General features: G+C 35.3%; 2 protein-coding genes across 2 annotated transcripts; both read right to left on the bottom strand.

The window, feature by feature from the left end:
* Positions 1–4,078: 4,078 nt before the first annotated feature.
* Positions 4,079–6,657, bottom strand: LOC121756864 (ferredoxin--nitrite reductase, chloroplastic-like). The gene is made up of 4 exons (XM_042152275.1): positions 6,151–6,657; positions 5,613–5,967; positions 5,130–5,418; positions 4,079–4,958 (listed from the first exon to the last, which is right to left on the bottom strand). The coding sequence occupies exons 1-4, from the start codon at positions 6,533–6,535 to the stop codon at positions 4,218–4,220; spliced, it is 1,770 nt and encodes a 589-aa protein (XP_042008209.1). The 5' UTR covers positions 6,536–6,657; the 3' UTR covers positions 4,079–4,217.
* A 3,973-nt stretch (positions 6,658–10,630) lies between these two features.
* Positions 10,631–14,992, bottom strand: LOC121757044 (glycoprotein 3-alpha-L-fucosyltransferase A-like). The gene is made up of 7 exons (XM_042152516.1): positions 14,345–14,992; positions 13,782–13,942; positions 13,234–13,475; positions 12,615–12,719; positions 11,989–12,145; positions 11,308–11,535; positions 10,631–11,173 (listed from the first exon to the last, which is right to left on the bottom strand). The coding sequence occupies exons 1-7, from the start codon at positions 14,675–14,677 to the stop codon at positions 10,918–10,920; spliced, it is 1,482 nt and encodes a 493-aa protein (XP_042008450.1). The 5' UTR covers positions 14,678–14,992; the 3' UTR covers positions 10,631–10,917.
* Positions 14,993–16,383: the final 1,391 nt, after the last annotated feature.

Raw genomic sequence — 16,383 nt, forward strand, 5'->3', positions numbered from 1 at the left:
ACACTCAACAAACCAAAAGGCCACCAACAAAGGAGCAAACATCCACAATAAAGTTGAAGAGCCACAACTCACCATGTATAAATGGATTGAGCCACCTAATTGACCAGGAGATCACATAGAAGAGAGAGCTCCAAATTTTTTTATCAAATCTCTTGAACGGCTTGTCCATCCATGTAGTAAAGCAAAGAATTTGGATCCTTGTACTGCTATGAAAAGCTTCAATAATTATTAGTAATTTATTAGATTAGTTTCATTGTTTTATGATAATTAATTAGTTAGTAGTAGTTGATTAATTAGTTAGTAGTAGTTGTTTATCAAGACTTATCTTTTTAATGTATAGTTGCATTTTGTAATAAAATTGTTAATAAACACGCTTGTATATATTATTGTCATTGTGACTATTGTAGTGTCCACACATAAAAAACAAATAGTACTAATAATTAATGAACATTATAGTTTTACTTTTCCAAATAGTTATATAGATATAGTTATTTAGTTATGGAATCCAACTTAAGTGGATATGGATTTATCTCTAAAAGCACAGCAAATCTATGCATTAAGATTCCTAGAATGATGCCAATTTCTGCCTAATTTTGCCAAACAAGGGATATAATATCAGAGTCCCCATTTTGTTCCCTTTTTTGGCTGTTTTTCTGAAATAAGGCCAAAAGTTAGCTGTTCTTTTTGTTCTTTTTCCATTTTTTTCTTCTTTTCAATTTTAATTCCTTTTCCGAATCTCTTCTCGTATTACTTTTTCCCAACTTTAGTGGTTGTGAATTACAAGATGACGTGGCTTCCTAACAATCAAACTTAGTGCTACTGTTACATACATAAGCATATATGTATTATATGCCAAGTGTAATATCGCCACATGGTTAATTATTGCACACCAATTCGTACAAAAAATACAAATCAGTGAAGTTTCTATCACTTCTGAAATGAGAATATGTGTAATGTTGTGTCCCAAAGCAAATTGAACTGATGATAAAGACTTTGTTATGAATACAAGTTGTTTCGGTTTCAAAACCATTTTATAGTAGTGAACTATTGTGATTTAGGTTGATAATAGGATAGTATTTTGTTAGTTGTTTTGTACATGTTGTTTCCAATTTTTTATTTAGTTTGGAATTGCTTTGAAACCACTCTTCTCTTTGTAGGTTAATTGTTGAATGGTTTCCTAGATTGTGTGGGATGTCTGTTTATTTATGATTTTAGATAGAACGAATGTTTATGTATGTGTGTGTTTTCGTTATATTTTTGTAGTTGTTTCACAATACAGATCAATTACATATAAAATTCAACAAATAAAAGTTACAATCTAAAACATAAAGAACAATATATAGATCTATAAAAATTTGGAGTAAAACATATCTAAGAAATGCAACTAGAAAAAGTAAAAGAACAATGTTGAAGGTTCAATTATCAATAACGAAATCTACCTTTTATCGATATTCGCATGTGAGATTAACAAGGAGAGATATAAGTCTTCCTCACAACTACCACAAAACCCTAACCCAATCACTAAACGACTAGGTTACTTTACACAAGTTTAGACTACACGAAGTACAATCGATCGATCTCACACAAAAAATCTTAGATCTCACTAAATATTCAATTCTTCGAATCCTCGGGATACGAGTCTAGATTCACATTTTGTACACGAGATGACACGAACAAGGATTTTAAACAAATTTAAGACAGAATTAATGTTTGGATTGGAAAGTAGGAATAATATCTCATCATATCCTTGAGAAGTGAAAAAAAAAATCAATAAATATGTGTATGTGAGAGTAGAGTACAAATTAAATGAATGTCAAATTGAGGATTGATTAGTGAAGGCAAACAGTAGACAATAACGTATGTGGCTGTGCGAAAACGTTGGATACCTGAGGATACACCACTCTCACTTTCAACCTTCCAATATCTCAACAAATATATTCATATAGATTTATATTAGCCTCAACCAACTTATTTATATGTCCAACACAATAATAGTATAAAGTTGTATATATAGATAAACTATATCAGAAAATAAGCATGGTTATATAATATACATGTAGGATTCCTATAGTTATGTGTTGTTTACTTGATGAGTACAGTTTTGGGTCCTTATCTTATTTATTTTATTTTTCTAAAAAAGTCTTATTCATTTAATTTTAATTCTTGCCTTGTCTCAGTCTCTTATTGTTAGATATTGAAAATCGATGAATGAATAAAATTCTTGATTTCTTAGCTTTTTTTCTTAAATATGATAGTTGGCTACACATGTTATTGTACACACAAATAGGAAAATGAAAGAAAATATGTGTATGGATTTTTGTGGTTCAGTTGGGCTACATGTTGACAAACTTAAAAAAATCTTAAATGTTTTCAGATGGAAGAAAAGAAGCAGCTTTCAAAATAAGTGGAAAAAACATCCATATAATAAGTTAATAAGTAGTACTATTTCTAATCTTGGACTCCTGAGTTTGTTGAAATTTATTCATTGCAACTTGATACTTAAGGACAAATTCACTTTGTACATGACCATGAAGTGCAACTTGATAACATGTTTTTTCTCCAAGTTGGAAACACTTTCTTAAAATTGCATTGGAGATGTTCCAACAACCCAAAGATTGATTTGCTCTAATAAATTAATAAGATTCTCAGGGCCTAATAGATCTTGAAAAACTATGAAAACTTAAGATGATTACTCATGGGCTTAACTCTTTAATTGGCTAATAATCTGGGTTGTGAAATTTGAATCGTGTAAGAGATTATTAATGGGCCTAACTTTAATGGATATGAATTATTGGCCGTAAAATTTGAATTGTGTTAAGATGATTACTAATGGGCCTAATCTTGACATTGTTTGAAAATAATAAAATAATTGCTAATGGGCCTAACTTTCTAACCAGCTTGAATTCTGGTCCGTAATATTTGAATTCTGGGACTAGTCATGTGCCCACCACTAAACAGAGTCATTTAGTCGATGAAATATCTTTTTAGGTCCATGAACTTTGTTAGAGTATCATTTTAGGTTCGTGAACTTTGAAAATATCATTTTAGGTCCGTCAACTATAAGTTAATATCATTTGAGATATTTTGAACTTTTTCTAGACGAAAATACCCTTAAGGCCTTCAAAGGGCAATTTGGACAATTCTTTCGCCACTCATCTTGCGTCAAAGACCTAGAGTCCAACAATTTTTTTTACTCCTATTTGATTCAATTACCATCCAAATTGAATTTAAATATAATTAAAATTTACCTTAAAAAATATGTGTTAATTTTTCAATTATTAGATGACCAATTATTTGGGGATAGTGAATTGTGATTGATATTTTATTTTATTTTTTCAATCTAAACTGTATTTTAAGAACTTACTATAGGTGATTTGTGAATTATATTTAGTTTATTTATTTTGGAATTAGATAGCTATATTAATTTGGATTGTCATTTGGAGTATTATTTATATGAATTTCAGAATGGAGATCAATTACCATCCAAATTGAATTTAAATATAAAAATTTGCCGTCAAGATTAGTGGAGAAAGAATTGTCCAAGTTGCCCTTTGAAGGCCTTAAGGGCGTTTTCGTCCGAAAAAAAATTCAAAATATCTCAAATGATATTAACTTGTAGTTGATGGACCTAAAATGATATTTTCAAAGTTCACGGACCTAAAATGATGCTTTAGCAAAGTTCGTGGACCTAAAAAGATGTTCCCTCTTTATTTTATTTTATGTTATATTGATTTCATTGCCTCAAAAGTTGTTGGATCAATTTATTGAAGTTACAGAGAAAATAAACAAACGGGCATTAGATTATTATGCAATTTGTATAATTAATAGCGTCTATATACAATATATGTACTACTAACGTAAATTAAATAAGAGTCATCCCATGTAGCTAAGACAAAATTACAAAAGATATTGATATGCAATATCTAATGCAAGGATCTTGATTTATGATTTTTGGTGCGTCCTTTTTCCAACATTGATGCTACTCTAAAACTCTATGATACTTCAAATAAACAAAAGATAGTTATTTAAACAGTGACAACAACAGGCCAAGATAGATAGATAGATAGATAGCATGGAGTATTAGAATTCAGTCCCAACAACTTTATCAAATGCAATTTTTGTTCCAATTCACAAAGAAAATCCAACCTCCTTTAAGAGGAAATGGTTATTTTTCCTAGTAGAGTAAAAATCATACACAAATTGAGATGAATGATCATTCAATCCTCAGTTTCTTCTCTCTCTCTCAGCACAGCACCAAATTTCTGCACCAACAAGTCCACAACCAATGGAACCAGCTGATCACAAGGCACAGCTTTCTTGTACACATCCCCCAAATGCGAGTCGCTCCCGATTCGCCCCCCAAGGAACACGTCAGCCCCCTCGACTACCTTCCCGCTCCCGTCCCTCGTCATGCACCCCATGAACCCGATATCGGCCACCTGCACCTGCCCGCACGTGTTGGGGCACCCGGTCCAGTGCATCCTCACCGGCTTCGAGACAGAGACGAGCCTCCCAACCTCCTCCGTCACCTTCAACGCGCGCGCCTTCGTCTCTATGATAGCCTGGCCGCAGAACTGGTTGCCCGTGCACGCCACCAGTCCCTTCATGAGGATCGGTGGCTCGGGGGAGAACTTCTCGGTGAGGAGGGGCTCCTTGAGCAGGGCCTCCACTTTCGAGTCGGGGATGTTTGGTATTATGATGTTTTGCTCGACCGTGAGCCTCAGCTCGCCCGACCCGTACGTGTCGGCCAAGCGTGCGAGCTCGTCCATGTCGTCCGCCTGAACGCGCCCGACGGGGATGTGGATGCCTACAAAGCTGTACCCTTCTTGCTTCTGAGGATGCGCCCCGAAGTAGTCCCGTCTTTCCCATTGGCTATCGACGAGATCTTCGCTCGACGCCCTCTCCAAATTCGCCTCCGGCATCCTCTTCGCCACTTCCTCCCGGAACTTCTCAATCCCCTGCATCAGTCATCATACAAATTGTTAGTCAAATCTTACTATTAAAAGACCGTATAAAAGGGCACGGTTATCCACACCAAGTCGATGTGAGACAAGATTTAAGAGATTTTAACAAACACCACACTTTAACACTTGCATTATATAGGAGGGATAAAATGAGAATTGACTCACAAGTTCATCAATCAACCACATCATTCTTGTTTTTTGCCTGTTGCCTCTGGTCCCGAGGTCCCTAAAAGTCTCGAGGATCGCCCCACAGGCGGGGAGAATGTCATCACCGGGGACCCATGCATCAAGAGGGATCGCCTCAGCGCATCTCTTGGGGCTAAAGAACCCTCCCACGAGAAGATTGAACCCGAAACGCCCATCCTTTGTCGCTGGCATATACGCAAGATCGTTTATATGCGGATGCTCGTAGAGATCGTGTGACCCTATCACACACACATTCCACTTCCTCGGCCTGCAATCACCATTTCATCAACCACAAGCAACCAAACAAACACACACACACATTCCCCTCCATTGGCCTCAAAACAAGCAACTAAACACACACACACATCCCTCCATTTTGGCCTCAAAACAATCACCTAAACACACACATTCCTCTGTTTTCTACCTAAATTTACACAACAATAGCAAAAGCAAATGACTTACAAGTTGGTGAAAGAGGGATTTCCGCGCGAATTAGCAGTGATGTATTGAGACAGCAGGTTATTGTAAGGCCTAGTGTCAACAATCTCATGAGGATCAATCCCAGCAAGAGGGTTCCCGACCGGATTCCTCACGTTGTCCATCCCGCTCTGCAGGCTAGTCAGCCCGACTTCATCGAACCGCTTCAAGATATCGGGAACATCGGCCAGCACAACGCCCCGTATCTGCCAGTTCTGCCTCGTTGTAACATCAGCACAACCATCCTTCCCATACTTCCTAATCACACTAGCCAAATACCGCGTTTGATCACTCGTTGTCACCCCATTCGGCAGCTTAAACCTCATCATGAACCTACCATCTGATGTTTCATCACCAGTCTCACAACATCAGATCCTAAAATCAACCACATTTTTGCAATGGTAGGTAGTTACAGTTCTTACTAAGCTAACACAACAACCATTGGTGATCCCTCTCTAATAAAAATTGAATCTTTATGCTTGAATCAATGGAAAAGATGGAAAATTGAAATTCGGAGGCTTACAGTGGTGTTTCCTGCGGTGGAAAAGGCCGAGCCATTTGAGTCTGACATCAACGTCGTCTTTAGTGAGCTTGGATTTGTCGAGATCTTCAATGGGGATTTTGGAGAGCTCTTCGATTCCGTTTTCCATGAAGAGTTTCATGGGCTCTTTTTCGATCTTGGCTTTCTCTTGAGGGTTTATCCCTTGCCTGAACTTCTCCTTGAGCACAAAGAAGCCATCTTTCTCCTCCACCCTCGGCTCCAGTCTCTCCGCATCCACCGCCACCGCCGCAGACGGCGGCGGCGGCGCCGTCTGCGGCGGGGTGGCGTGGGCCCTCACATTCTTGAATTTGTTGTTGCTAATTGGCAATATTGATGGCGCCAAGAACTTGACATGAAGTGATGACATTTTGGTTTTTCTACGGCGGTGGTGGCTGAGGCTGGTGGTGGAGGAGGAGGTGGAAATGAGGCCATTTGTAGGGTGGGGGAATGGACTTTAAGAAGAGTGGATGATCAATCAAAGTGTGTTTGGTCTCTTGAATATTGCTAAAGGTCATTTTTTCTAGGCTTATTAGGTGACGGTTTGTGTGTTTTTGACGATAATGCCCTTGGTTAGTTATTTTGGGGGGAGTGGGGGCAGGGGTGTTTTGGGAATACTGGATGGTTAGAGGCGTGTGGTGGTGTGATGAGTAAGCCGTTAATTTGGAAATAGGGGTCTTTTCGAAGTATATTTGGGTTGTTTTGTTATAACGCACATAGTTTATTGTCGGACCATGAACTATTTGTAACAAATAATTTGGTGTGTCATAATTAATTACTTAAATAATGAGTTCGAATGGCATTTTATCCTTATCAAGGATAAAAATTTGTTGATTTTACAACATCAATCGTTTCGAAATTCCACTTAGTTTCACCCGAGTTTCGTTGTAATTATGGGTACATCAACTTATTTCGGATTATTAGATAGTGACAATTGTACCTATGAAAAGTCGCATTGTGATATATGGGTGCCCGTGCCCTTAACTAATCCATGCACTATTTCTTTTTTAATCAGTCCTGCATTATCTAATTTTAAAAAGTTTTTTTTTCTCTCTAATGAGGTGAGACTGATTCTCTACTAACAATACTTTAATTACTTTTTCTCTCTACCTCTCTCTTATTTTACTAATTTTACATTAAAACTCGTGCTGAATCCAAAGTGCATATTCTTTATGGACGGGGGAGTATCTAATTACTAATCATTTAGCATATTAAAAAAATTGTCATACTAAGACCCTCCCTAATTTTGAAAAATCTATGGTAATGATATTTTTAAGCTTATCTATAGTATTGAATTTTCATACTCACAACTCAACAAGAATATTAAACTCGTGAAGTGGATAAAGCAAAATCCACAAATTCAAGTGACAAATTTTGATCGCGGGATTCAAACACGATTAGAAACCAACACTCTCGTAAATTGAATTCGTAATTATCGTAAACTTTTATGTATACTCATTATTGAAGGGTAAATGAGGTATACGTTTTTTCCTTGTCATGTGCAGCACAATCAATTATATGCACCGTGCAATAATTCAGAAGAAGATATTTTAAATTAGAAATGAGAAATTAAATAACAATACGATAGAATTATATCATCATTTAAATTACATCACATGCTATCGCTATGTTGATAGAAGGGAATTTGAATTAGGAGTCTTCCATGTTAAGTTTGAATAACTTAATCATAATAATTTGTCTTATATTATCCACTTAAGTGTTCTTTCCAATAAGCATCTTTGTGGCCAATGGCTCATTTTTATACTAATATTATCAACTATATGAGTTAATTGATGATGCTATTTACACATATAAACATATCTTATGATATTAATAAATAGTCCTTATCATTCGAAGTTCTTTGTTTGTTGGTGTTCTTATTTGTACTCCTATTACATAAATATGCTATATTTCACATGACCAACAAATTATTTCATAACTCGGTTGTTATCTTGGTAGTACATTGGAGTATTAATTTTCAAAGTAAAATATGGATTCATTCGGTTCCTACTATTGCTTATAACTAGAATTCGTGCAGCTACATCTGATTCGATTACTCTTTCCCTTAAAAATTTGACCCGTGACATTTTACTCATTTCGTCTCCAAAATAAGATATATTTTGTTTCGGGATTATTCATCTCACTCTCACCCTTATAAATAATTTAATCTAAAATAAAGTCTATATTTGTTTACCTCTTATTATTTCTCAATATTATCTTATCTAACTTACTATAGATCACCTATATATATTAATTAGATGACTGGGAACATGAACAAGTTAATAAAAAATAGTTCAACCTAAATTGGGAGTCCCTGTCACATACAACCTTTCTAGTCAACTGGGACTCAAGTTGGCTAATGAATGATAAAATTTATATGAAAAAATGAAGTAAAAGACAAGAGTTGGGATGGCCTCATTAAAAAGTGAAAGGTCAATATTATGATCGAGCCGCCTCATTTTTACATATAATCCATAATTTATAAATATTTGTAGTGACGATTAAATGCTTAAGTGCATATTTGTCAAGTAGCAAACTACAAAACATGTGTCCCTTGTCTATTTTATACCATACCTATAATTTAGATATTTTAACACTCATCATATGGTTTATTTACAATATCAAGAAAGTCAAGTGTTACAATTTCTATCAGCGAAATCATAACTACTATTGGTTAATGAATATAATCTAGGTGCTCAAATAGTTGGGTGAGATGCAGAGTATTTTATCCTTGTTATTGTTTTTTTTTGTTATGCAATAGACACTTTCTATATTTATAAATGAAGTTTGTCTCTTGGGATCTACGTGTCTAAAGCTAAGTTATTTTTTAGAGTTAGTTAATTACATCTGTCTATAGATTAATTAAAAATAGAGGTGTCAGAATATAATGCATGTGCGCTACAAATGAAATTTATATTTAATTCTCTGTCTTTCTCTTTATCTCAAAACAAATACTCCTATTTTCTTCAAAGAAAACTATTAATTCATCAAACGTTATGCCTCATTTAATAGTCTAGCTCTAGCCCCACCTTTGAAAAGATTCTGTGAAAAAGACTATTTCAATAACAAACATGTACTCCATAATCTAACATTTTTGCGAGCTTACAAAATTGAATCATACTAGTATCATGGTGTATGTGGTAAAAAATATATCTTGTTGGACAAAATCAATTTTCCACTGTAAAAATACAAACTTTTAACTTTTTCGAACTCTGTTTGTAACTCACTAGAGACCCAAGAAACAAAGCAAAGATATGTAACAAGTTAAGTTCTTAGAGGTTGATAATTTATGTAGATTAATTGATTTAGTGGCGGCTATATTTATAGATTTTTAAATCTAAAACAAGATATAAGCCTTTCAAAAATATCAATCATACACTGTTGGAGATATAGCTATAAAAAACACTAACCGGGCATAATACAACCCGAGAGAAGAGAAATAAAACAGAAACAAAAATTACAGTGGAAATTCGAAACTGTAAAGATGAACTTAGCCGAGTCGAGGAAGACCTTTTTCAGCAAGACGAGATACGCCCCGATAGTGTTCTCGGTTTTGGCGTGTCGTCCCCAAAGATAAAACGGATACGTCTCGTTCGTTGCAACACCGCAGTTGGAACGAGCTCCGGCGAACTGGAAGAGGAAGAGGGCAGAGCTTCGAAAAGACTTATGCAGAGAGGAAGTATGCTTGTGATGTTTCTGTGTGTGTAATGGCTAGCCTATTTATAGGCCAAGCCACCATGCAAGGTCAACCAAGCCATTAAGGCTCATCATGGCTAATTCGTAAAAGATTAAGTTTGGGCCAGGGACAAGCCCAAGCACCAAGCCCAAAGACCACCCAAAGACCAATTGCCAAGATCAAGATCGGGCCCGCGAGCACGGGCTCGGGCGGGCGACGGCGGCGCTCGCGTGTGTGCATATGGGCTCTTTCACCCATCTTGATCCACTATAATTATTAAGTAACATAAAGTCACTTAATTTAAACACATTAAAAGATGTGTTAATTCTCCAATATGGAATAATTAACACTAGTTAATTATTCACTAAGCTCAAACTTCAAGCTTTAATTAAAAGCTAATTATGCCTAACTTTAATACACTATTTCTCACTCGCCGGAAATCAAATTAGAGAAAGTGAATATACTACATTTATCTACGTAAAATGTAGATCGACGCTATATCATTAAATTTACAAAATTAAATGTCTCATCACATTTATTGTTTGGTCAAAATCCATTGACCGGGCATATTTAATCCATGATTTTACATACACAACAGATACTCCAGTCCATATACCAAAATGCAGCATTTATATCATTTTCATCCGAATCAAACTCAGAAAAAAGAAAAAAGAACAAGTTTTGATTTTAGCATGTTCGAACCTTAACAAAACAAAGGAATAACTTTTAAAAATCGACCAAGAATCGGAATCAAGCAAGGAATATAGTGATCTAAACATGATTCCACCATTTTAGTTTCCTCAATTTTAACCATTTTCAATGCTTGCCATAGTGAAGATATGTACACCAATGAACAAAACCTCATTTTAAGCCCCAACATCATGTACTAATCCCCATCTTTCTCGCCTCCTCTAAACTCGACCTAAAACTAACGAACACGAAGCCCGGTGGTAAAGAAAAGTGGAGCAACAAATCCTAGAGTCAGCCATCATACAAAAGTTAATATGGTGAGGAAGAGAAGAGTGCCGGGCAACACCCTACCCGAGACCCCATTCCTGGATTCTCCATGTCAAAACCTATACGAATATCACCTCAAACTTGGCACATTGGTGGCTCTCTATGTGTTCCCTTAAACCCGAATCTCCATTGAGTTTGAAGGTGTATAATCCTTGCCTCTCTGTAAGCCCGACTGGGTATATCTTGTAGACTTTTAGCTCATTCCCGCCTCTTATGCTCTCTGGCCTCTCACTTTTCCAGATAGGAGCGCGTTTCAGCGACCTAAACTTTTTCACAATAGCAGAGGATAGGGCTTCGAGGGTCAATTTATCTGACCTGTATTCAAATATTAGGCATTGGTATCAACGAATCAAGTGGAATGGTATAATTTCTAAATTCAGAAAATGCAGCAGAAATTAAAAAAAATAAAATAACATGAGCAAACTCTTGTTGCCACAAAAAATACATACCTTAGGAAAAAGGATTCCATCTTAAACCTCCCTCTTTCCCGGACATATATGTGGTATGTAGTTTTTGAGCCACGAGTACACTTACAGGGACGGTTTTGAAATTCTGGATGCTTTTCATCTTTTTCTTGGATTTTGGTTGCCAAGTAAATGCATAGTCGACATGATGAGTGTACTGCAGCCATATCCACAAGGGCCTTAAAAGAATCGGATGGCCCCTCGTATTTCCACCTAAACAAAAATAACCAACACAAGAAAAAGGCCCCTCAACATGTCAAGCTATTCAAGTAGTTCAATTAGAAAGCATATAATAGAGGATAAGCAATGAAGCGCATTCAAACTTGAGGCAAAATTACATCAGGATACAAGGAAAAGGAAAAAGTACTCCCTCCGTCCCACTTTAGGAGTCCCATTTGAGTTCGGCACGAGTTTTAAGAAATGTAAAGGAAAGTTGGTGAAGTGGAATGTGGGTCCTGCTTTTATATACTCCATTAGTTTTATAATAAAATGTGAGTGGAAAAAGGTTAGTGGAATGTGGGCCTTATTACCATTTATGGAATATTCCAACCGGGACTCCTAAAGTGGGACACCCAAAAATGGTAAACCGGGACACCTAAAGTGGTACGCAGGGAGTAGTACACAAAAAGGACTCAAAATTGAACATGTTAGGACTAAAATACAGACCTTAATGATTCATTAAATGCACTGTCATTGTCAGCAAGGTATTTCATTCTCTTGGCAACAGAATCAACATCTGTGAGCTCCTTGATATGCAGCAACGAACCAGGACCAGGAGAGAAATCTTGGATATTAGGGGCGCCAATCACCACAGGAATAGTGCCTGCCATGTATTTTCAGTTCCCTCAGTCAGAAAATAGCATCATGAAGTCCAAAATTGCACCAGTTAATAGTTGAGAAGCCAATTCAATAGCATCTTAGGCACATTCCAGAGCATAAGAATTAAGACCACGAAATGACAGGACTGTCATGAAAGAAAAGAAGACTATTCCACGAGTTCTTTTCAAAAATCATAACTTGCTTCAAAAGGGTTAAGCTTATAGTAGTGTAAACCCCGCATGTATCAGCTTCTCCATTGAGTATCTTTCATGACACATTAAACTGTCTTAACTTATGGAATCACACATAAACATACTGTATCATATACTAGTACATATATATGTGTGTAAATTATGTGGAGGGGAGGAGATTATAAGTTGATAGTATACATAAACATTAATGACAGCATAGGCATATTTACAAACATAAAATTCATCAACACAAAAGAGTAAGCAAGAAGAAATGTACTTTACCCGCAACAAGAGACTGGAAGAACTTTTCAGTAACATAATCCTCCTCATTCGAGTTCTCAAAAGCCAAGCTAAACTTGTAACGCTTCAATGTTTCCACTTTATCCACTGAAAATGTGAGAAAACAAGGAGTTCATACAAATCCAACTAAGCCTAGCCCAAAGATAGGAGGATACAGAGCCTTAACCAACAACCATCCACTTATATCCTTCATCAACATTTCATCTTTATAACTTTGAATCGTTAAATTGTGCTCAAAATAAAAAAGATTGTTACATCTTTTAAACATGATAGGTTCCAGTTTTGCTTCCCATCAACTGAAACCTGTAATCACAGGAAATGTTTCACGAAAAGCTGACTTACAGAGCTACAACAAAAATTGAGTAGCACAAAAGGGAATAAGAAAAGCATCTATCACCACAAATTGAGTTCATATATTAATATACCAATCAAAATATTTACATTCATATACAGATTGGAGTTATGATATTTTCCAAAGGAAACTTAGTTTCTATATGAAAAATTGATTTCTTTTGTTGATGCGTATAGAAATAATAAAACTTGGTGCCTTTAAGCAGTAAATTATAATTTCATATAGGTTTGAAATAAGGTGAGGTATTACCTTTTCCATCACGATTCCGATGGCAACCTCCATAAGAATCAATTTTGATGTTTGCTTGCTCAAGTCCAACCAATGCTTGCAGCCGAAAGTTCTTAGCAGCACAGTTAGAAATGAAAGCAGCAGCTATAGCACTTCCAGTTTTGGGTTGAACTGGAGCCATCATATCGTATTCAGTCCAAGAAAAATATCCCACAGGCACATCTGATGAAAGACTGGTTGTCATTACAATGTCATACCCCCGACTGTAACATAAAAAAAACACCACAACCATATTATTAGTCAAGGGAGTACAAAATATGGATGCTGATTTAGTTGCGGCCATCCAGAAACCATATATGAAGAAAACAAGAACCATATGTCAATAACTAGACAGAATTATCAATGAAGCAACAAAATTGACTGGTTTTTTGTGCATAAAAATGTTTACAGAATAGCTTGATTTATGCCAACCAAAAAGAAAATCTAATGTCTAAACATCCATGGAAATGGCTGTTGACAGGGAAAGAGTGGAATAAGAGGCAAAAGCAACCACTTTTGTGCTTACCCACCGTCGTGCCATGTCAATATTATTCTCAGCATAATATGAGGCTGCTTCCATTGACCTAAGCACGGCTGCAGTTCCAGATGACTGAGGAAGTCCAAATCCAGCATCGGGTTTCTTATTCGATTCATACCCAAACTTACATCCAACACTGCAGGTCTTAAACTCCTACACATCGTACAATTCAAGTCAAAAAACACAAATTGTTGCAGTAGAATCTCTAAATCTACATAAAGCTACTGAAAAACACAGTTACAAACAACATAGGCAATCACATATTTCCACTTTGAATTGCTCATAGCTGATTGCCATTGTTATCATAATCTAAGAATCCAGATAATCCATTGCACGGTATTTATCATCTCTTACCAAAGCAGGTGAAATTGATAATCTGAGAACTTATCTGCAATTCAACTTTGATCCTTACAATAAATGATCAACAAACATAAGCACAAACAAATGGCACAAGAAACACACAAATAGCATTCTACATTATGCACAACACTTTCCTACTTAACAATTAACGAATACAACAGTTCCAACAAAAAAGATACAGAATAATTATTTTACCTCATTAGCCCCAATTACCAAAATTGGGTCTTTAACGAAATCCCTAGAATAAGGCACGGAGTCCTTCTTCTCCAACCAAGCTTCGCAGCTGTCGACAGGCTCGGAGACCGGGTCGCGATCCGACCCGGCGTATTCGAGGGTCCGGAACGGGAACGGGGACGGGGACGGGGACGAGGATGAGGAAGACGTGGTCTGGGTGAAGTAGTAGAATGAGTCGGCCCAGGAGTTGACTATGTCGACGTTCTTGACCATATCGAGACGGCCCAGAAACGCAATCTCCCCTATCACCACCAGACCCACCAAAATAGGGAGAAAATTCGACCATTTCCTCATGTTTATAGATGCAGATGATGATGAATACGACGTTGATGGGATGTCTGGATCGGGTCATTCTTCGGCCTTCGGATGCTGTCTGAAGCTAGCAGCAGCCATGAGCTTGAATCGTCAAGAAATGGGGAAAAAATGGATCTTTGACGAGAATATGGTGTTTGAAGAGAGAGTGGTGAATCAATATTTCGATTTCGAGGCGTCCATGGAACTGTGGAAGGTGTTGGTGGACTTGCCCTGACCGGTTTTCTCAATTTTGAGAGTATTTATTTCTGGGATTTATTTTGATTTTTATAACGTGAGTGTTTGGAGGAGCATAGACGTACAGAAGTTTTGAAAGCATTAATGTAGAAGCTTTTGATATAGATGACACGAACTCAAATTTTCATTCGTGTCTAAAATTATTCGAAAGAAGTAATGAGTATAAAAGAAGAAACTTTTTAAATTAAATAAATTTAAACTCAAATTTTGATTCGAGTCTAAAATGATTCCAAATAAATTTTTATCTGGTAAATTTTACCCCAAGAGAAGTTTTTATTGCTAAGAGTGAACTACTTAGTCGTAAATGGTACCTGATCTTTATTTTATATCATTTTTTATACTCAGTGACAAAAATAATCCTAGGTATTAAACATGTGCTTTTTTTGTTATGGAGGATATTTTTGGAAATTTCCATTAAATAAAACCAAACATGTGATTATTTTTTTCTTTCTCTTCTTTCTTTTTTCTTCATTTTCTTCTTTCTTTTTAGTATTTTATCTTACTTTCTTCTTTTTTTTCTCCTTAGTTTATGTTTCCTCTTTTTTCTTTTCTCTTCTTTTTGTTGTTTCTTTTTAGTGTTTTATACATACATCTAATTGCATTCATAATATAGATCAAGAACAAAACACATAATTAAATTAATTATTTAAAATAACTAAATCAATTAAATATTTTTTATTGAATTATTTTATACTCATTTTAGGGTTGAAACACCTAACTAAAAATATTTAACTCTTAATATCATTATGAATACAATTCACAATTTTAAATTTTTATTAAAACTATATTGATTAGTTATTAATTTAACATAAAATAATAATAATAATAATAATAATTATTATTATTATATAATATTGTATGATTCATAATTTAAATAATTATACTATAATTATTTATTAATTACAACTAGTTTTTAGTATTATAACAATAATATCATTACAATAATTAAATATAATTATAACTATAATTATAATTAAGTATATTTGAATGATATTAAAAAATAAATTAATTAGTAATTTATAATATCAAAATAATAATATTAATATTGATTATTAATAATAGTATAAAGAGTGAGAAGAATGAGAGAAAATATTATAATATCACTTTTGATACTTAATTTTGTGTATGCCCAAAATAACCTCAGTGACACAAATGGAAAAATATATTTATTTAAAGGGCATTTTGGGGTGAAAATTGCATCAAGTACTAAAAATGTGATTTATAGGTACCAAAAATGATAAAATAAAAATCAAATATCATTTATGTGCAAAAGTAAAAGATCAGGTACCATTTATGTAGTTCCCTCTATTACAAAAATCGGAGATTATAAAAGTTTGTTGTTTTATCAGTACTACTAGTTTTCTTCTTGAACTAACAGCCATTAAATTTTTATCTGGCAAACTGCAGCCTTTTGTAAAATTTTTTTTGCTAAGTGAGCTCGTTAAATTTAT

This window comes from Salvia splendens, chromosome 12, assembly GCF_004379255.2.
Source record: "Salvia splendens isolate huo1 chromosome 12, SspV2, whole genome shotgun sequence".
In the NCBI taxonomy this organism is placed as follows: Eukaryota; Viridiplantae; Streptophyta; class Magnoliopsida; order Lamiales; family Lamiaceae; genus Salvia; species Salvia splendens.

Coding starts and splice junctions, on each gene's coding strand:
- LOC121756864 (XM_042152275.1), bottom strand. CDS start 6,535: ATGTCATCACTTCATGTCAAGTTCTTGGCGCCATCAATATTGCCAATT. Junction 5,419..5,612: donor AATCCCTCTTTCACCAACTT/GTAAGTCATTTG, acceptor TGGTGATTGCAG/GCCGAGGAAGTGGAATGTGT. Junction 4,959..5,129: donor TGTGGTTGATTGATGAACTT/GTGAGTCAATTC, acceptor TGACTGATGCAG/GGGATTGAGAAGTTCCGGGA.
- LOC121757044 (XM_042152516.1), bottom strand. CDS start 14,677: ATGAGGAAATGGTCGAATTTTCTCCCTATTTTGGTGGGTCTGGTGGTG. Junction 12,720..13,233: donor TCGGAATCGTGATGGAAAAG/GTAATACCTCAC, acceptor TCACATTTTCAG/TGGATAAAGTGGAAACATTG. Junction 11,536..11,988: donor GCATTTAATGAATCATTAAG/GTCTGTATTTTA, acceptor ATTTTTGTTTAG/GTGGAAATACGAGGGGCCAT.